Source organism: Prionailurus bengalensis, chromosome F2 (assembly GCF_016509475.1).
Source record: "Prionailurus bengalensis isolate Pbe53 chromosome F2, Fcat_Pben_1.1_paternal_pri, whole genome shotgun sequence".
In the NCBI taxonomy this organism is placed as follows: Eukaryota; Metazoa; Chordata; class Mammalia; order Carnivora; family Felidae; genus Prionailurus; species Prionailurus bengalensis.
The window spans coordinates 64175973-64197147 of record NC_057353.1 but is presented as its reverse complement, the minus strand read 5'-3'; the positions used below and the strand labels follow the sequence as shown (position 1 = coordinate 64197147).

The 21175-nt window shown below is 42.8% G+C and overlaps 1 protein-coding gene across 5 annotated transcripts in view; it reads right to left on the bottom strand.

Moving 5' to 3' along the window:
* COL14A1 (collagen type XIV alpha 1 chain) overlaps positions 1-21175 on the bottom strand; it is a 222287-nt gene that overhangs the window by 13637 nt on the left and 187475 nt on the right. For all 5 annotated transcript variants that reach the window (XM_043601666.1, XM_043601670.1, XM_043601671.1 and 2 more), the window contains exons 43-45: positions 12603-12638; positions 11510-11576; positions 7740-7928 (exon numbers count right to left, since the gene is read on the bottom strand). In XM_043601666.1, coding sequence (XP_043457601.1) covers positions 7740-7928; positions 11510-11576; positions 12603-12638 — 292 coding nt within the window. The remainder of the gene's footprint in view (positions 1-7739; positions 7929-11509; positions 11577-12602; positions 12639-21175) is intronic.

Below are 21175 nucleotides of genomic sequence, written 5' to 3'. Positions count from 1 at the left end.
GAAACAATTATAATAGCTTTCACGGAAAAAAAAAAAAAAGACAAAACAGACCACAGCCTTGCTGACATCTTGACTCAAGCTCGTGAAAGACCCTGAGTCAGAAGCACACAGCTAGACCCTTCTCGAATCCCTCACCCATAAAAACCATGAGCATATATGTTTCATTGTTTTAAGCTGCTAAATTCTACAGTAGCTTATTATATAGTAATAAATGACTAACACATAGAGCTCCTCTTTGCAGTCATGTTGAATGTACAGAGTCACTTTGTAATAGGGGAAAAAAACCCTTACAAAATAAAAGATGATACAAGAAAAAAAAAAAGAGCATTCCTTTCCAGTGCACTAAGGTTACTATACGTTAGGAGAAAACAATCCACTAACCCTTCAGAGAACAGAGTCTTGTTCCAAAGGACAGTCGCATTGGACTTTATCAGATAATTATGGGGTGAGGAAAGAGAAAACTACCTTTATTTATCCAGAGATTACCTCTCAGGAGATGAGAGGCAGGGAATGGGGAGGCAGGAGATGAGAAAAGAAACATGCATTTCAGCAGATTTTGAACAGCAATGAAAAGGCTATGCCTCATGCAACTGAATATCCAATATAATACAACATCACAGAGAAGACCTGTAAATATTTAAGTATCAGCCAGAAAATTATTACCAGAGCCCTGCCAACCCTCTATCTTTAATCAAGTTGACCTGTCCCATAAAGATCATTTTTCCAGGAATAAACCAGGAGAAAAGGGACATTAGGAAGTTCTACGGACACTTACCACTGAGGCACTCCTGTCTCACAACTGCTACACTTTTATTCTGAATTTGTGGCCAAAGTTTTCAGTCAGATGTATCTTCAGTGCCAACAGCTCTTCTCAACCACAGAAATATTGAACACAAGGACCCTACTTCTCTCTCCCAGCTTTGAACCAACCTGGGACCCAGTTTTCTCTCCAGGTTTCTCAGGCTTGTTGATTCACAGGAAATGGGCATGAGCATTAGGGACTCGGATTTAGCTTTTGTGTGTCCGCAAACATTTCTCTGCTCTGACTGCCATTTCTATGTCCCTGAGCGGCGCTATCATGGACTTTCAGCAACTGGAGAGTGGCGGATTCCTTTCCTACCTGTGTTTGCTCGGGGGAACTCGGCTGGGTTGCATCTTCTTTTCACATTCCCCCTTTCTCATTTTCTGGAACAAAGTCCATCTTTTTCAAATTAACCACAGAACCTCAGGACGCATCAAAACTGATCCTTAAATCTTGTCTTTCTTTACATTCAATCCTTAGAAATTCAGTCTCCTGTGGCAGGGAATGTTCGAGGGGGATAATTTTCCAACTTCAAAAGTCATTCAGGGATTTTATCCTCAAAGGACTATAAAAAATTAACCTGGGTAACAAACAGAGGGGAGAATTGCCCTGGCATCAAGCTCTACACAAAGACATGCAATTTTGTTGTGATTAAAGATGACATCCCAACACTGTTATTTTTTTGAGCCTCAATAGTAAGATTGCACCCAAAATATTTGATCCCACAGAGTGGGTACAAGTGCTAATGACACTTAAAGAAACTAACGAGTTCCAGTGGGGAAAATCTTTGGAATGATACCTCCCATTCATTTCCACTCAGCTTTTGCCAGGCACTAACATGGATAAAGACATTGACACTGTCAATGGGTAGGAGGAGGTAGTGGGTAGTATAAGGCTTCTCTGCCCACATTGGAAAACAAAATATAATGGAAAAGTTAAAAAAAATAGAATAGAATTTACATTTATTTGCACAGTGCCAATGATGTATTTACTATCAAACGATCTTCACTGTGAACACAACAGAGACCAATACAGAAAGGCAATGTTTTTGAGGAGGGGCACGCAAGTGAGCGAGGGGCAGAGAGAGAGGGGGAGAGAGAGAGAGAGACTCCCACGAGGGCAGGGGTTGGGGGGGGGGAGAGAGAAAGAGGAAGAAAGAGAGAGAGAGAGAGAGAGAGAGAGACAGAGACAGAGACAGAAAGAGAGAGAGAGAGAGAGAGAGAGAGAGAGAGAGAGAGATTGAGAGATGGCAGGGCTAGTGTTTTTACCTGAAGTGGGGCTTGAGGTCACAAACCATGAGATCATGACCTGAGCCAAAGCCAGATGCTTAACTAACTGAGCCATCCAGGCGCCCCAGAAAGACATGTTATTGATAAAGGTCAGCTACATCAGCCTGAATTTACAGCTATTGTATTCCCAGTAGTTCTTTAATATAAATACATTTTGACTTCTTCATTATGTTTCCTGTGTAGTCATGCTGAGAATTTGCCCATTAGAATAAATGATTTAACTATACATTATTTTCTTTTTACTTCTTTCTATTACACTAGATGGCACTCTCGTTTTTTTAAAAAAAAATATGTCTGAAGTCCAACTTCGGCTCAGGTCATGATCTCACGGTTCATGAGTTCAAGCCCCATGTCGGGCTCTGTGCTGACAGCTCAGAGCCTGGAGCCTGCTTCAGATTCTGTCTTGCTCTCTCTCTGCCCCTCCCCTGCTCATGCTCTGTCTCTCTCTGTGTCAAAAATAAATAAAACATTAAAAAAATTTAAAAAAAGAAAAAGAGATGATATGTTTACTGGTGTTGAGAATCATGGCTTTAAAGGTTTCAAGCCTTTTTCCACCTCAGGACCTTTATACACGTTATTGCTGTCTCTGCCTAGAATGCTCTCCTCTGACTCTCTTCTTGATATGCCAAACTGCTAAACTTTCAGGTCCCAGCTAAAACATCCCTGACTTGACAAAGTAAGTCAGAGTCCCCTCTTCTAGGTTGCATAGCATCATGTATTTTTTCATGGCACTTACAATGATGGTAACACAATGAAACCATTCATGTATTTTTTTATTAGTCTCTTTAATATCTGTCTCCATGCTAGGTACATGAAAGGTAGGAAATATAAGCCCGGTTAACCACTATGTCATTAACACCCAGCACCATGCCTGATGTGGTGTAGATGCTCAGTAAATGCTGGTTAGATGAATGAATAAAGATCCCAAAACAATCAAGTTGTACGACTAAGCAGCCAAGCTTACACGGGTAGCAAGTGGCAAAGCTCAGATCCTGACATATATATGATTGATGCCCCAAACCACATCTCATCACCTGTTTCTGGCTAAAGCAGCATCACAAATAGTGAAGTGAAACCGGTGTCTCACCTAAAATATCACAAGTGAAACAAGACTGAATTGCCTTGCTCCAGGTTTCTCCTCTATGTCCCCTAGGGTGAGAAGTTATAATAGAAGTATAATTCTATTGCCAGACCCATGGCCAGTTTTCCTTCAGGCAGTTTCCCTATTTGGATTCTTATACAGCCTGGGAACATGTTAAAATCCTAGAAAAACTCCTCAAGTGTCAAAATGTATAATCATGGAAAATAATTTATTCACATTCATATTTATCCTACAAATCACCTGGCTTCACCTCCAAGCTGGTCACTTGCTGGGTCACGGGTGTCCCAAGGCTCTCCAAATACAGAACGGAGTGTGCAAAGAGCTTGCAAATAGTACAACCATGACCCGCTTCTGCCTTCTGGTCAGTCTGGCAGTTGACTGGTTTTTGTGAACTGAGCTGTGAACTGTGGTGATTAGAAGCCATCAGGAAACAGGGGTCCACCAGACGCTGCACGGTTCTGGCCTCTCCCATGTGATTCCCCCGCTACACAATGAACTCAAAGGTGGCAAGAGGGTGGAAAGGTGCAAGCACAGATAATCTGGAACCATGCAGATGTGCACTTGAATTCTAGTCCCCCCTGTCCAGCGGTGTAACCTCAGACAACTGACAAACTAGCTAAGCCTCCGTTTCCCCACTTAAAAATGGAGCTAATACTGACCTCGTAAGACTTCTATGAGCACTAATAAGGTGCAAAGCAGCTAACAGTCGCTCCACAACAGTAGTTGCTTAATCAGTGCTGGCACCTTTTCTTTTCAAAGGCTGCGTGATGTCTTCCTCTAAGCTCTGACAGCATGTACTCTCTACATAACTCACTTAGCATCTATCTACTCTCCTAACTGGAGCATCCACTAATGTTCTGTGTTCCTTCCTTACCCAAACCATGTCTTCTATTTTATCCAAATGAGATACTGTGTATATAGTATAAGCACAACATTGGCAGATAACGTTTAGTGCCTAATAAGTGAAAGCCGTAAATAATAGTATTATCTCACACACTGTCAAGCCAAAAGCCTTATGTGAACCCTGCATTCAACAAATGTTTACTGATTTATTATACAAAATAAACCAGATTAAATTCCGGCTTTACGGGTGTACAATCTCAACATGAAAATCTTCAGTTGGATGATTCCTGTGATCCAATACTTTCTGGGTAGCAACACAAACTGAAGCCTAAAGACTGAAATCAGAAAACGCTCCCAGTTCTTTTCAAATAAAGAAATTTAATTTTGCCAACTACAGACCAACGAACTTATTTTTGACTTGGGTTAATATATGGTTCGAGACACCAACGTGGAATATGAACATTATTTAACTAAATGGAATGAGGAAGTAACAGGTGCATCCTCTGGGAATGGTACACGAAGATCAGAACTAGCACTGGAGAGATGATCTAGGGGTCTAGTTAGAAGCAAGGCTGTGACTGGAGAGTGAGTTCACGTCAGAAAAGTCAGGACGCTGTTGTTTCAGTTCTGGGGACTAACGGGGAACTGTAGAGCTCTGGTGAACTTTGGAAGCCAGGGTACAGAGCCATTTACCTGAAGACAGCACAGCGTTTAATGGGGAGAAGCCACAAAACCGTAGCCCATGGAGGGATAGCTTTTCTTTGCTGCCAATGAGCCATGTAGTGTCAGTGACAAGAAGAGAAAAGTGGGTGAGAAATTGAGCTACACGACATTTTGCTTATGCTATGCAAATGGGACCTCTTCACTTCTGGGTGCTAATAATTAGACAAGCCTGAGTTGGAGTCAAGCTTTAGATGAACAATGGGAGCTGCAGGAATCCTTTGAATGAATCCTTAAATTCTAAGGATTCCGTATATATTGCGATCCATGTGAGAATGTAGCTAAAAAGACTGTTCCACACAAACTCATGAAAAATACTTTAAGCTAAAGGAGACAAAGGGTTAATGAGAGGGAGGTAGCTATTCAAATGGAGGCAAAACATAGGCTTCTGTTAGGTGATCAGGAAAGTCATGAACAATGTCTACACTGCAAATATGGGGAGAGTGTCACTTCTTTTCTGTTTTCCAAAATGCATACTCTTTGGCTAGTTCAATGATAATGATTGGATTAATCAAAGTACACATTTGTACTAGAACAGTGTATTTCGAAGAGGACATAAAATCCAAGGTTGCCCCTTGGCCTTTTAACACTAGAAGAGGACAGAAATGATAGTAAGGGTCAGTAGTATTTCTTTTTGCCTCAGTTACACATGTGTGCATGCATACACATGCACGTACATACTGCATCATGCTTTTTGCCTTGTTTTTGTAGCTCAGTATTTGGCTAAATACACTCCTGAGTAACAATACTTATTTTTACTTACTATAACATAGTGTTCTTTTAAAATTACATTATAGGGAGTACCATGATAATCATATTTCATATAGCAAGGAACAATAACAACAACGAAGAAATTCCATGGTGTCTGGGTTTTCTCTCTAGTCCTGATGTTGGCTGATTTCAAGACTCTTCTATTGTTTTGACTTAGTGGAAAAGTAGATACTGGTCTCTCTCAATACTTTCTGGGCATTTGGACCACAAGATAAAAAAAAAAATCACTCTCTTCCTTGCAGCAACAAATCCCAAGCGCAACAGGACTGAAATACTCTGCTAGGAATAAAGAGTCCTTAGGCGTTGGTCAATAAACCCTAACCCTAAGCCCCAAACCATTCCCCTCAATTGGTAATAAGCCAAAATCACTTTCCCCCTCATGTGCAAAGGGCATCTCTCACTTTCTTGTCCTACTGTCATCCTCCACGTATTTGTGAATTGCAGGACAGGATTTTGCTTTGTCTTCTACACTCTTTAGGAATACCTGTACAGCTATAGGTAGGTAGGAAAATTACATCACGGAAATTCTTATTTCGAAGTTTGTCTGGGTCACTGAGAATTCCTGGATGATTTTCCTCCAGTCTAAGCATTCGCGTCCTCTTGCAGGGCAGGAGAGACTCAGTCTGGCAAGAACAAGAACAGGACTTCCAAAAAGAACAAACACAACTTGTGACTTGCTGAGAGTGACTCAGGCGCTGGCCCTGTGCCCCCTGAGTCACAGGTGATCCATCACCGACACCGTTAGAGGGTGCCCGGCTGACAGAGGTGGCCACCTTCCTAGCTGCCAGATCTTCCATGTGCTGTGAGGGAATTATGCCCCTCTCTACATGTGCTGATTTAGTGCCCTGGCCCAGGAAAAACCTTCAGAAAGGAAAACCAGAGCTGGGTTCCCATTAGAGCAACAGCTACTGGGTGTGCGATACAATTCAGACCTGACCCTGTCTTGGCAGTCTAGCTGTTCCCCCACCCCTGATGAGTGCTCAAATGGGTGGGAGAGACAGTTGGTGTGGCAGGTGCTCAGGGGGTGAAGCCGTTTGTGGTCTGGGGCGATCGACAACAACCTCATTCCTGAAACAGAAGGGAAGTTGGGCCCTGAGCTAAGAGTAAGACACGCACAAGACAGGCAGAGAAAAGGACATTTCCAAAGCGGGGGGCAATGCGTACAAAAGCGCAGAGGCAGAACGCACGTGGCCTGTTGGCACGGATCAAGAATGAACATAAAGTATCACCTTTGTCATCCGCATTTTATATCTCTGATGTTACAAAAGGAATATATCCTATCCATCTCACAAAAGTAGTAGGATTCACAGGGCAAACAGATAATACTTAGCTCTTCCCCAGACCCACATTCTATAAAATTGTGTCTTAGAAAACACTTGTATCGGTTGTCTTTCTCCCCATTGCTTTCTTTGTGGTTAATATGGAACCCCAATTTCCCACATCTCTTTAATCTGCTTCTGGAGTGGGAGACCTTGGCCAATTATAGAGTTGGGTGACATTCAGCCAGTCTTATTATTGTATTACACGACACTGCTAAAACCTGTAGAGGATAACAGCAAAGGCTAAGTAGTATTTCTATTTTCAAGAAACTTTAGTAGGAAAGACAAAACATTGGCCCGTGAAACTATTAAATAAAATGCTGCCTTATATTATAGAAAGAGGAACCACAAACAGTATTTTCATCCGAAGTTTATAGTTGGCATGGTCTACATAGACATACGTAAACCATAGGTCGATACGACTCATGACTCACTTGAGGGATGCCACCAACTGTTGCCCAGTATGGGCACTGCACAAAAAAGGCACCAGACCTACGAAGTGAACTCTTGGCTTAGCATGACATATGTGTGTTGCCACATCAGAGGAGGGCACCATTTTCTAATTCTTCTACCTGGAAGGGGCACCTGTTCTTAATTCCTCCATCTAAGAGGGGATACCTTCCTCTCATTAGCTCAAAAGCTTCTTAGAGGTGAGTTGAGGGTCCTGATCCTCCTTTTTCATATGAGCAGACATGGCTTTTGATGAAATGCTTTGTAGATTACTCAATTTCTCAATCTTGGAGATGGATAAATAAGAAGCTAGAGAATAGATGGGGTGAAACGAATTTACACTCATTATTTTGGACTTCGTCATTGCATGAGCACCACTGTTCCACCCTGCTTCACTGTACACACCTCAGTGGTGTTCCAACGAGAGAGGCGCCCCAGCTTACCTCGTTCTCCTGGGGTCCCCGGCACACCTGCATTTCCTGGGAAACCTGGGGTCCCGGGGGGCCCTTGTTCACCAGGGGCTCCAGGTGAGCCTGGTCTGCCAGGCTCCCCGGGAGGCCCCTGGATGGTCCGCACTGATGAGGAGTGGCTGGGAATCTGGTTGAGGATGGCTGTGTACCTGGCCATGTGACCTGAGACACAAAGGGCAAAGACAACATTCAATGAACTGTCACACACAGAAAGGGGAGACAAGCGGTTTTATTTGTCAAGGTTCCAAACAATTCTGTCAGATAACCACAAGAGGAAAAGCACACCCCTCTGAAATATGTTGCTTTCCAAGTTAAAAATTATTACATTTTACTCTGGATGATATGAACAGCTGGACTGTATTCAAGACACATCTCAATAGTTTGGAATCCTACAGCTCACATCAGCATCCCAGTAAACATCAATGGGCAGAAGTCATAAATTTGATCTTCACCCCCTACATTTATCTGACCCCCAAACCCTCACCCAGCTGCCCCTTTTCTCTAGCAACAACCCCACCAATTTATTTGCCTTTTTTCCAAACCCACAAAGACTGCTCCACCCTCTTGCTCACAAATCCCCAGACAAGTGTTCTGTTTCAATTCGTCTCTTCGTCGCCAAGCCTTTTTGCAGGAACCTTTACTTGGGTCCCAGCTGCAGAAACTCCCACGAGCTTTATTAAAAAAAAAAAAAAAGAAAGAAAATCTGGTGCTCTCTCCTATAATCCCTTAACTCAGTTATGGCTGGAAGAATGTACTTTATTTTATTTATTTTTAAGTTTATTTATTTATTTTGAGAGCAAGTGAGTGAGCGTGAATGAGGGAGAGGCAGGGAGAGAGGGAGAGAGAGAGATTCCTAAGCGGGCTCTGTCCTGTCAGCGCAGAGGCCCATGTGGGGCTCGAACCCATGAACCACGAGATCATGACCTGAGCCAAAATCAAGAGTTGGGCGCCCCTGGAAGAATGTATCTTAATAATCAGAAGTATAGATTGATAAAGAGCTTGCTACCATAATGCTTCATTCAGTTTTCCGGTAACATCAGAAGGTAAGATTTCCCACATAAGTGAATTTCCTAGATGAAAATCTCACCCTTTTCAAACATTCAAATCTAAATAAAGAATAGTAACCATTTTTAGAGGGATTATTTCTAGAATACATTCAATGCATTCCTAAGCATAGGACCATGACCGCAACTGGGATTGGCTTCCTGGTGACTCAGGGGCCACCTGTAGGCGTGTGCTTTTCCACCTTTCTCTTTTGACAAGGGGCCGTCCTTCATCCCTTTCTCTACCTGTCATCACTTTGACCTCACACAGTTCCCCACATAACCTTTCCTCGAGTCATTCTTCTGATCAGCTCTGGACCAAAAACCAGATAACTCATGGTTTTATTATACTTAGAAGCTAACTGATGAATGAAGTTCTGAGCAGAAACCTAAGCCATGAAGTAAGGAGCCCAGAGGAACCTGAGGCGGCACGTGGGAAGGACCTGAGGCGGGATGTGGGAAGATGGCTGAGGTGCCAGAAACAGCCTCTGGGCAGGTCGGGGCTTGCTCATAAAGTTGCACGCAATCTTTTCTATTTCTTCTCTCACAACGGCACTCACAGGCAGGGCCTTCCTATTCTACGGGCTCATTTCAGCTTTCTTGTATAACTCCCTGCTGGCTTTCATTTCCTCCAAGTCATTCACAAGAATCTGAGATTTCCTGAGGGAAAAAACTCCATTTTGAACTCTGAGTTTGTAGGGCACGTCTTAAATAATCATATACTTTCAAAAGATTTTTATTCTACCGTGGAATATGACAACAACTATTGTGAAATCTTCCACATTTTGTGGTCAGTGAGTCCTATTTGGATTTAACCCTTAGGCTTCCTTAAAATAATTACCTGCTCATTTACTTTCATTTACTTGAAATGAGAAACCTACAAGATAATCCAAGGTACAGGTTAGCTTTGGACATATTCCACTTAATGTTCCATTTAGCTTTTACAATTTACTATGTTTTTAATGATCTTATTGTGGCATTAAACTTTAATAGTTTCGTTTAAAACTAGTAAATTCTCAGGGCGTCTGGGTGGCTCAGTCGGTTAAGCATCTGACTCTCGATCTCCACTCAGGTCATGATCTCACGGTTTGTGCGTTCGAGTCCCACATTGGGCTCTGTGCTGACAGTGCAGAGCCTGCTTGGGATTCCCTTTCTCTCCCTCCCTCTCTGCCCCTTCCACACACACTCTCTGTCTCTCCCTCTCCCTCTCTCTCTCAGAATAAATAAATTTAAATAAAAAAAATAAAACTGGTAAACTCACACACACACATTTAGTTTGGGCAACGTATAAAATGAAATAAAGTTAAAATATAGGAAGCATTACTCCTATGCCTGAAGACTGTAGCTTTGTACATGGTCTGCATGATTTATGTCTTAATGAAAATGCTCCCAAGATGGTGTGGACAGTAACTCCATGCCTTCCCAAAGATGAGGTCTGGGTTTCTCTACTACAGATGGAATTTGGGATATCTGCTACCAGCCAAAAGGCCTACCTGGATGCTTATGAGACTCCTAGACGTCCTTGGGTCAAAAAAAAATGGAACCTTTCAGAGCTGAGGCAGCCACTCAGCTCATGGGAGGGGCGTGTGCTACCAGAGTAGTGGGCTTGACAGCTAGAGCTAAGCCAGAGATGGCTGGGTTTGAATATTTCGTCTCTACAAGGCCTTAGATCTTCCTGGAATCGAACAAATCATTGGCAGAAGGAAGGGCCCACACTAGTAACCCTCTGGTTAGATTATTGAGACAAAACGTCAGAGGGCCTGGGAGAAACACAAAACGGGTAGATATACAAGTGAATGAACACGAATCAGTAATTGGAATACTGTTCTGTGGGAAAGTTGGGTGTCATATAAAGCATGTTCCAGTGTAATTTTTGGCATGAGCACCAGTGTCATGTCAAAAATGTCACGTGAAGGCCACCCCTGTGTGCGTGTAGGGGCATTATTATGTTGTATTTACATAAATGTTACAGAATAAAGTGAAGGGCCTTAGGCCAGTCCAAAGAAAAGGACAAAAAGGAGGTATTGATTTAAATCTAGCGAGTTGATAGAAATCAACACCATGAATCATCTCTTTGAAAGCAGCTTCGGATTCCTTCGTCTGGCAGATTTCAAGTGCTGAGTACTTGAGGAAAAAAAATCTATCCACTTGAAGATGAAGAAAGAACAAAAGATCTGATCGGGGCAGTCAAGTTAGATCTATATGGGCAAAAGGAGAGCTCTTGGACAGATGCCACAGAGGAATTAGGTATCTGTGACATCGACACAGAACTCAAGGGTGATCTGTAATGACCTCTGTAATGGGTTAGTTATGGCCAGCTGTAAAGCTTACCCATCTGCACCAAGACAAAGCTTTGGAGGTGTTCTCTTGAGTCACTAACTCTTGGGAGGGGCAGATTCCCATCTGGATGAACCACAGAGAACAATATCCGAAACTGTCATGCACTTACTTTGTTTTGTTTTTTTTTTTTAATTTTTTTTAACGTTTATTTATTTTTGAGAGACAGAGACAGAGACAGAGCATGAACAGGGGAGGGTCAGAGAGAGGGAGACACAGAATCTGAAACAGGCTCCAGGCTCTGAGCGGTCAGCACAGAGCCTGACGCGGGGCTCGAACTCCCGGACCGCGAGATCGTGACCCGAGCTGAAGTCGGCCACTTAACCGACTGAGCCACCCAGGCGCCCCGTGTCACGCACTTACTTTGGATCAGCTGCTCGCACACCTGACGCGCCACTGCTCGGACCATGGCCTGAGACTGCAGATCGCCCTGGATGAAAAAGAAGCATCTTCCTGACTCTCAGGCCCAAGCCCAGCTGCATGGCAATACTTCCAGGATGCAGACCTGGCTTCATTAGCTGTTCCCGCCTGGTCCCTGTGGCTCCCGCGACAGATAGGATTGACCACCATGTGCAGAGAAGGTCATGGAATTTGACACTCATGGTGTCAGTTTCCTGGGAGTCTATATTAAATGTAAAGGCTCAAGTACGTATTTCTGTTCCCAGATTCTAAAAAATTTAAGTTTTGAAACAAACCCATATGTATTTAATGCCTCCTTTATAGTTATTTAGAGCTTATAAAATATAGCACTTTTTCAGGCTGTGGCTTATTTACTATCAATTACAACTCAAAGGAAAGACATTAAACCCATTTTATAGATGAACAGAGTTAAACACGTTGCCCAAAGTTTCACAAAGGTAACTGACTGGCTGAGCCCAAAGCCGCTGCTGTTTCTACTACCCAGCCCAATTCTATCAGGCAACAGCACAATTCTACCAGCAGCTGCACAGTTTCTCAAAAGGGAGAGAAGGTCCCTAAAACAAACTGACTTACATGACACAGCCAGTTCATTGATGTATGTCTGCCATTGGCTGTTAATATTGGCCCATCAGGCAAGACACAAGCCCCATTTCTACTACTTGGCAAACGTACAGGGCTTTTGTTTCTCTGATGCCTTTTTACATCCATTGTATACGTCTGTCCTCAAATTCACTCTGGTGTTCAGAGAAGTTTGATTCTCTCCCTCTGATCCTTAAAGAAATGGGCCTGAGGTCATTTAGCTGAATGGCAGCAGATATACAACTAGAAACCTGCTCTCCTGACTTCTAGCCCACAGGGTGTTTTTCCACCTGACAATGTGCTCACAGTCCAATGAGTTGAGGAGAGCGAGGCGGGAGGGAATGAAATAAGAGCAATGAATAATCATGACAGTATAAATGGTCATCCTTTATCAGGCTTTGGTGATGAAAGATGTGCAGCCAGCTGTGTGTGATAAACAGAGCCGGAGGGTACTTACTCTTTCTCCTCGTTCCCCCTTTGCTCCAGGGATACCCTGTAAAAAACGTAAATCGTCAAGTTACTTAGCACACTGCATTCAGCTGGGCATAATGAGGATGCATCTTTTCTTATTTTGTTAAGCTGTTTTTCTTAGCTCTAGTGATTGTGCAGCACAAACAGGTACACAACAGGAATAAACAAATAGTGACCTGTAAACCCACCAAACAGAAGTCGCTCTTTGAAACATTTTGCTCCCCCAGCCTTTGAATAGGTAGAGAGAGCATTTTTTTAACACAAAATTGGGATCATGGGGCAATGCTGTTTTGCCATGTAGTTTCACTGAATAGATCGCTCACATCTTTTCACACTAAACACCTCCCGCCCTCGGATTGTACTCTACCTTGTACTCTACTGATGCTTCCTGATTTATCTCACAAACCTCTGCTGAATAGCTAAATTGTTTCCATTTTTAAAAGAAGGAAGTAAAAGATCTTCCACCGTAAGAGTTCAGGGTAAGAGATGACATTTGTGAAACCCCATAACCCGACTCCGCTTTCCATCTGGCGTCACAGCACACAATTCCTTCCCCACAGTTCTCCCTGATAACGGGAACTCATATTAACATGAATTCTCAGTTAAATTATTATTTTGTTTCGTGGCTTAGCTACTCTTTGACCCATAAGAAACTATTATTATTGCACACATTTTTACTGAAAAGATAAGGGAGTTTTCAAGGTATCTGTAATGAAGTGACACTAAAAAGCAAAACATATGTCTTCAGAGCATTCCACCTATCGTTTCGACTCTAAAACAACATAGTAGAATTCACTGAACAACATTTTTATAGTCTCTACCAAAAGGATAGTAAATGGCATTTACAGATGGAATGTACCCACATGGTCAGACTGTTGGAGTTGTTACAATAATCTCAACAGGTCCTACCCAAGTATCGTCTCCAGAATCTCTACTGGATCAACAGTCACCTTCAAAATTGTGGTTCACCCCATGGTGTGCAGGGATATTGACTTTCTGGAAAAATAAGATGCTCTGAATTGTAGTGTTAGCCGTTTTTGGAGGTGTAAATCCATCTACTGTGGTTGATTTCAAGCTACAAATGTGCTGTCACTCAAGACAGAAATGAGATGGGAAGAGAAGCACGTAACCTACTCTCCTGAGCAGCTGCAAGCAGTTGGAGCCCACCACTGGTTGTCTTTTCTCCTCTCTCCCCTTGCATCTCGCATGTCTATTCAGCACACACACACACACACACACACACACACACACACACTTTTGCACTGCAATTTCTCATAGCCATTCCTTCTATTCCCCCACCCAAGTGCTACCCTTACCATGTCACAATCTCACACCAGGCCATTTGCAACTTCCTTCTAACTGACTTCCCTAACTAAAGACCCCCCCTTCCAAACCCTTCCCCACATAACCACTAGTCCTTCCTCAGATACCACCAGCATACAACTCACAAAGCTCAGAGACCACTGAATGATGGCAGCTCCTCCTCTATTCAGAATCACTCATTGGTTCTTAGACACCCATGAGACAAAGTTGGTTCTTCAGTTCAGTCTTTTGTTATCTACCTCCAGCCTCCCTATCTGCTACTCCTCAAAATTACACTTTCTCATTCTCACAGACCTGACCTACCCAGTGCATGAAAACATTTGAAATGTAAGAAAAATATTAAAGTATTTAGAAACATAAATCTTATGAGTGAAGTATCAACGGTAGGAATATTCTAATATCAGTTATTTGACACTGCATGTTTTCTTGTCCTATTTACTTAACTGCAAATCAGCTTATGGATTTCTTGTCTCTCTGTAGATGGTAGGATCTCCCAAACTGGAAACCATAACTTACATTACTTTATATTTCTTTTTTTAAAGTTTTTGTTTTGTATATGTGCTGCCGAAGCGAGCACTGAAGTTTTTATTTTGAGAGAGAGAGCATGAGCTGGGGAGGAGCAGACAGAGAGGAAAAGAGAGAATCAGAAGCAGGCTCTGTGCACCATCAGTGTGGAGCCCGACAGCGGGTTTGATCCCACAAACCGCGAGACCATGACCTGAGCTGAAATCAAGAGTCAGATGCTCAACCGATTGAGCCACCCAGGCGCCCCTATTTATATTTCTAAAACCACCTAGCCTGTTTCCGCATAAAAGAGTTGCTCAAACATTCAACTAAGTCCAATATTAAACTGAAACATTTATTATAAATCTAGGACTTTTGTCTGCTTCTTCTGACCTTGAGTTTCCTTTTGTTATGTTAATAAAGTGAGAAGAAAAATATTAAGTGACTTCAACCATAAAAATAAACCTACCCTTTAGTGTACCATATGATAATTTTTCAAGATTACAATCAACAAAGCCCAAGATGGGGCACCCGGGTGGCTCTGTCGGTTGAGCGGCTGACTTAGGTTGAGGTCATCATCTCATAGCTTGAGTTTGAGCCCTGCGTTGAGTTCTGTGCGACAGCTCAGAGCCTGAAGCCTGCTTTGGATTCTGTGCCTCCCTCTCTGTCCCTCCCCTGCTCACATTCTGTCTGTCTGTCTCTCTCAAAAATAAACATTTAAAAAATATTTAAAAAAAAACAAAGCCCAAGAGAACTTTATTTAAAAACATACACACACTCATACACATAATGAACATTAGTTCTGGGTACATGGGTGCTCACTCTAAATTCTTACCACTTTGTGATTGTTTGAAATTTTTCATACTAGTATTTTTGGAAAAAAATAGATGAGACATGGGATCTGTAAGCCACTTAAACTCTCTGAGCTTCTTTCTTTGTAGTATCAGGCCAGTAAATTAAATGGTCTCTGGGGTTCCTTACAAGGCTAACGTGCTAGCATCTCACAATGTCGTCATTTTTTGGAATGAGGTAGCTCAAGGAACAGGATTTATGAAAAATACAAGCTGGGTTTGCCAGGGCAGAATCTCAGACTCTACAAAGAAAGCATATCCTCACTATAACCTCTCTCCACATGTAGGTTCCATACTCAGTCTGTGTCTAGTTCCCAAACTCCCGTCTCCCCGTTTCTTGGGACTATGCTTGGGACATAGCAGGTACTCAAAAATATGTTAACTGAATGAACGAATGGCTGAATTTTACTTCAAATCTGGATGGCAGCTTCATTTTAACTTCCTTGATTGAAAAAAAAAAGATACTTAAGACATTCTCAGGCATTGAGCTCCTAGACCATTAGAAAAAGAGTTGATTCTGTTAGAAGTATCCAATTTCCTTTATAAAACTTTTTTTTTTTTTTGGCTAAAGAAAGATTTACAAGGCATCCTTCCCTCACAATTCTTTTCAGATTCTTATAGATGTACTGGTGTTGTCCTCTTCATTTCTTAGACTCCACAAATGGCCAAGTCCCCAAAGATGCAGCAATGTCCCCTTATAGGTCTAACTGGAGAAAAGAGCTACTTATGTTACCATGAAATAAATCTTTAATGGAACCAGCTTTTCAAGCATTAAATGTACAACAAAAGCCAAAAATTAGCAAAAAAAAAAAAAAAAAGTAAATATTCAGACTGCATTTAAATATATTCAGACACCATCTGCAAATACCAGATTGTTCTCGGCGTGTTAACCTATTTAACCCTATAATAGGCTTGTAAGATTAACTCATTTATTTAATCCTTGTAAGACTCCTAGAAAGTAGACTAATTTATTCTTTGTCGCAGCCCTAGGAGAGATTATTTCCATTTTGCATATAAGAAAAGTAATGCAGGAAGAGGTTGAACAACTCAACTCGCCCATGGTCACACAGTGAGAAAATGGAAAAGCTGGGACCAGAACCCCATCAGCCAGCCTCCAGAGTCTGTTGCCTCCCCAGCAAAGTGTGCTTTCAGCAAAGTGAATGAGAACACTATTCGACAATTTGCCAGCCAGTGTCTTCCATTCCATTTCCTAATTACACAATAATAAAAAAGCAATCATGCATCCCTCCAACTTAACCCTCACAATTCAGAATTCAGTGTTAACTTGGGCCATTTATTTCTTTTTAAAAAAATTTTTTTTAATGTTTATTTTTGAGAGAGAGAGAGAGAGAGAGAGAAAGAGAGAGAGAGAGAGAGAGAGATTGTGAGTGGGGGAGGGGCAGGGAGAGAGGGAGACACAGAATCTGAAGCAGGCTCCAGGCTCTGAGCTGTCAGCACAGAGCCCAACGTGGGGCTCGAACCCACAGACCCCAAGATCATGACCAGAGCTGAAGTTGGACACTTAACTGGCTGAGCTACCCAGGCACCCCTAACTTGAGTCATTTCTTAAAAACCAGTTGATCTAGAATATATTTATTTTTGAACCAATACACTATTTGACATCTCCATTGCTAGCTATTGTTTATTAAATTGGCTTCCTCCAAATGTTTAAAACTTAGGAATTAGAGGGCCAACCTGACTGATAACAAAACCTGACAGGTCAGCCCCTTCTGGTACATAGGGATGGATATGTTTAATCCGGCCTGAAATCCCTCAAACTCAGCCTCACGATGCAGGTTATTAAGTAGCTACAGGGCACAGCTAGGCAATTTCAGTGAAAGATCCATTTAGTAGAATATCTGTATGGCAAGAAGTTATTTGTTATTCCAACGTCTCTGACATCTTTTCCTTTGATTTTTGCAAAGTAAAACAAAAACAAAATAAAAATTCCTGAGCAAGGGAAGGTCCATAACTCCACCAAAGTATGCTTTGAGGGAAAACACATATTCCCTGTAAACGTAGGCAAGAAAAAGTGGCACATTTTCCTATAATTTTAGGAATCGCTGAAATGTAAAGAAAAGAAACTACAGTAGTTACATTCATAGGTTCACAGAAGTTTAGTGCTGAGGGAAGAGGAATGATCTCATCATGGTCCAAGTCCCACACATTAAAGATGTCTGTTAACACGAATCAAAACATCCTCGCTCAGCTCTAAAGGTCTTCCATGGTCTGACCCTCCATGTTTAAGAATAATCTCCTAGACTCCCCTGCACATCAGCCTAACTAGAATAAACACTGATCCTTATTCTTTCTTCCTTTTAACAAAGACTGATTAAGAAACTTCTATGAAACTGAGCTGGAATCTAGGAATAAAAACATGAGTACATGGGTATGATGACCTTTCTGCCCTTGAGGAATGGTCATTTCAGTGGAGGACTTGGCATGGAGATTTATATGAAATGTCTCAGCCTAAGGAGGTGGGGGAGGGAAGGTCCTCACACAGAAAATGCACAGTTTTAAAGAGAGACTAGCCAGGAGCTCACCAGGTGGGGCAAGGAGGAGAAAGCAGCCCAGACAAATGGAAAAATGTCCCAGAGACCAAACAAGTATGAAACAGTATAGCACGTGTTGGGAGAGCTTTACATAACTTGGAACGACTCAACTGCAGATGAAGGGATAGTGGGAGGTCAGTTGGAAGGGAAAGGAAGGGCTCATCATGAAGGGCCACATATACCTGGCTGAATATGTGGGACCCATCCTCTGGTAACAGGATCTGGTGAGGAGATTCAAGCCAGGGAATGACACATCAAAGATATACTAGAAGGATTGTCCAGCAACTGGGGAATGGATGAGACCAGGGCTAGAGCAGAGGCCAGGGAGCAGGTTAGAGCTTCCTGTGATAAACTCGGTGAGAAACAACAAGGGTGCAAAATATAATTGTGGCAGGTGCCACGAAGCAAGAGAAAGAGTCGAAAAAGATAAAAGGTACAAAAGATGCAGTGCTTTGTGTTGGCTTTATGTTTTACCGCAATCCCCATTGAAACAATGCCAACTCCCTGCCTTTGTGGAAGCAAAGCACACCCTCCTTTCAAGATCCAAAGGAAATGCTGCCTCCTTCAGGAGCTATTCTCCCCATCGCATCAGCTCAGGGGATAGCTCCCTCTCTGCCTCTTCCTCTCTGTCTTTCTGTAGGTCTCTGTCTCTCAATGGGACTTTCATAGCAATTTTGTTGTCTTTCCCTTAAACCATTTCTCACTTTTTGCCTTTTATTATATCTACTTACATTTAAAAAAATCACTCTTGGGGTACCCAGGTGGCTTAGTCGGTTGAGTATCCGACTCTTGGTTTGGGCTCAGGTCATGATCGTACAGTTTTGTGAGTTCGAGCCTCGAGTTGGGCTCTGTGCGCACAGTGTGGAGCCTGCTTGGGATCCTCTGTCTCCCTCTTTCTCTTTCTGCCCCTCCCCCCACTTGTGCTTTCTCTCCCTCTTAGAATAAATAAATACACTTTTTTTTTTTAATTTTTTTTTTCAACATTTATTTATTTTTGGGACAGAGAGAGACAGAGCATGAACGGGGGAGGGGCAGAGAGAGGGAGACACAGAATCGGAAACAGGCTCCAGGCTCTGAGCCATCAGCCCAGAGCCTGACGCGGGGCTCGAACTCACGGACCGCGAGATCGTGACCTGGCTGAAGTCGGACGCTTAACCGACTGCGCCACCCAGGCGCCCCTAAATACACTTTTAAAAATCATTTATTTATGTATTTTTTAAAATTTATCTTAATGTTTATTTATTTTTGAGAGAGAGAGAGAGAGAGAGAGAGAGAGAGAGAGAACAGAGCACAAGCAGGGAAGGGGCAGAGAGAGAGGGAGACACAGAATCTGAAGCAGGCTCCAGGCTCTGAGTTGTCAGCACAGGGGCCAACGCAGGGCTTGAACTCCCGGACTGGGAGATCATGACCTGAGCTGAAGTCAGACACTTAACTGACAGAGCCACCCAGGTGTCCCTTAAAAAAAATCTTAAAACAAAATCACTCTCTAGATTTTCCATGAAGTGGGAAAATTCCTTGGTCATCTTTTGTACCCCTTGGAACCCCTCTTCCCCATGTCTCTTGCATATATTGTGACTACCCAGCAAATATTTTTACATGATTGACTTAGGAAATTGACGTCCTGAGAGTCTAGATAAATGGCTTCAGTGATGTGGCTCACACAGCTAGTTAAGGTCATGTCAGGGCCACATCTAGAACCCAGGAATCCTGACTTCTAATGCAGTGCTCTTTAAATGATGTAGTGGACCTGTCTCCCTATATTGATCTCAAGCTAAACTCATGGCCCCTTCTTACATGAGCTTCATCTCTGTGTGCTCCCCTGCAGGGGAGGCACTGTATTTTAGCCGAGTCTTAAACCTCAGGTAGGAGCTACGCCGGCAGCCGCAGCAAAGCACGGTCCACCCGGGGAAGTCGGTGGCTGCAGGCAGAGTGCATGAAAGCACACGTTCCTGGCACCGGCCTAGGAAACACGTTGCTATTTTCAGTAGGGCAGTCTGTCTTTCTTGGTCTCTTTCCCTCCTGCCTTCCTAGACAGACATCCATGGGAAATCAATCAAGGCCTTAACACCACGACACCGAGCCTGCTTTACTAGTCACGCCAGTCTGGCAGCCAGCAGGCATCTGGCTGCTCACCTCCCGGAGCACGGAGCACGAGGAAAAGTCTGGGCGGGACAGTTCAGAGAACAACTGGCTTTTGACAGAATACCCACAGCCTACCACTGTGGCGTCCCCGCCCAGTGCCTATACACTAAATGGTTTCTGTCTTGGATAAAAATTCCAGGGCCACGGGGGCCCTTTTCTGTTGATTTACAATGATCGAAGACAATATTATTAATGAGTGCTTTCTTTCCAGGAAATAGTTTGTTGGCATTTCTGTATGGCCATATTCAAGAGCTACAACAGGCCAGGTGGATAAGCAGAGTGGGGTTCTGCTTACCTAACACATTCTCCACCCTTCGTACACCCCATTTTCTTCTCCGTAGGATCCTGGAGCTGGTTCTTCTCTCCTATCCCATCTCTCATAGATCATATGAACCCAGCTCAGGTTAAGGGAAACTAGTTCTAGGAGGTGTCAGCAAAAGTTCAAGGAACAAAAAGATCAGCTCGTGCACACGTGATTTTATTAACCAAATTAACCGGCTCTTGCTTTTTCTCATTTCATTTCAGGATGCCTCAAAGTCTTTGATGTCCTGAAATCCCTCATGACTTTCTGAGAAACAGATTTAGTATGCACAGTCTCTGACACTGCTTTAACCAGCACCCCTTACTCTCCGAGCCCCACTGACATATTCCAGAACTCTTGTTCCCAAGAACAGTTTGGGAAGCAGACTAAAGCCTGGTAGGAGAGATCATGTTTTCAAATCTCTTTTCTGGTGAGGAATAGACTAGGACCAAATGAACGGAAAAGTTTACAGTGAAAGGATGGTAGAGACAGGAGTGTGTGTGTGTGTGCGTGTGTGTGCGTGTGTGTGTGTGTCTATGCACATGTGCCTGCATGTGTGCTTCTGCATGACCATGAAGGTGAGTGTTAGAGTATGTTTCCACATGCATGACCATAATTAGTCGTACCATTTTGGATTAAAACTATATGTGTGAAGAGAAAGCAATCAAATTTTCTTCTGTGACCCATTACAGCTGGATTTGAAAAGAGGAGATATAAAAGTGTTTGAACAATGACATTGTATTTGGAATGAGTATAGGGCTTTGTAAAGTAACTGCTGAGAAGAGCATTCATTTGGGTGTGCAAATGAGGATGTGCTTGCTAAAATCTGGAGGCATTTTTTATGTTCATATCTTGTGTGTGTGTGTGTGTGTGTGTGTGTGTGTGT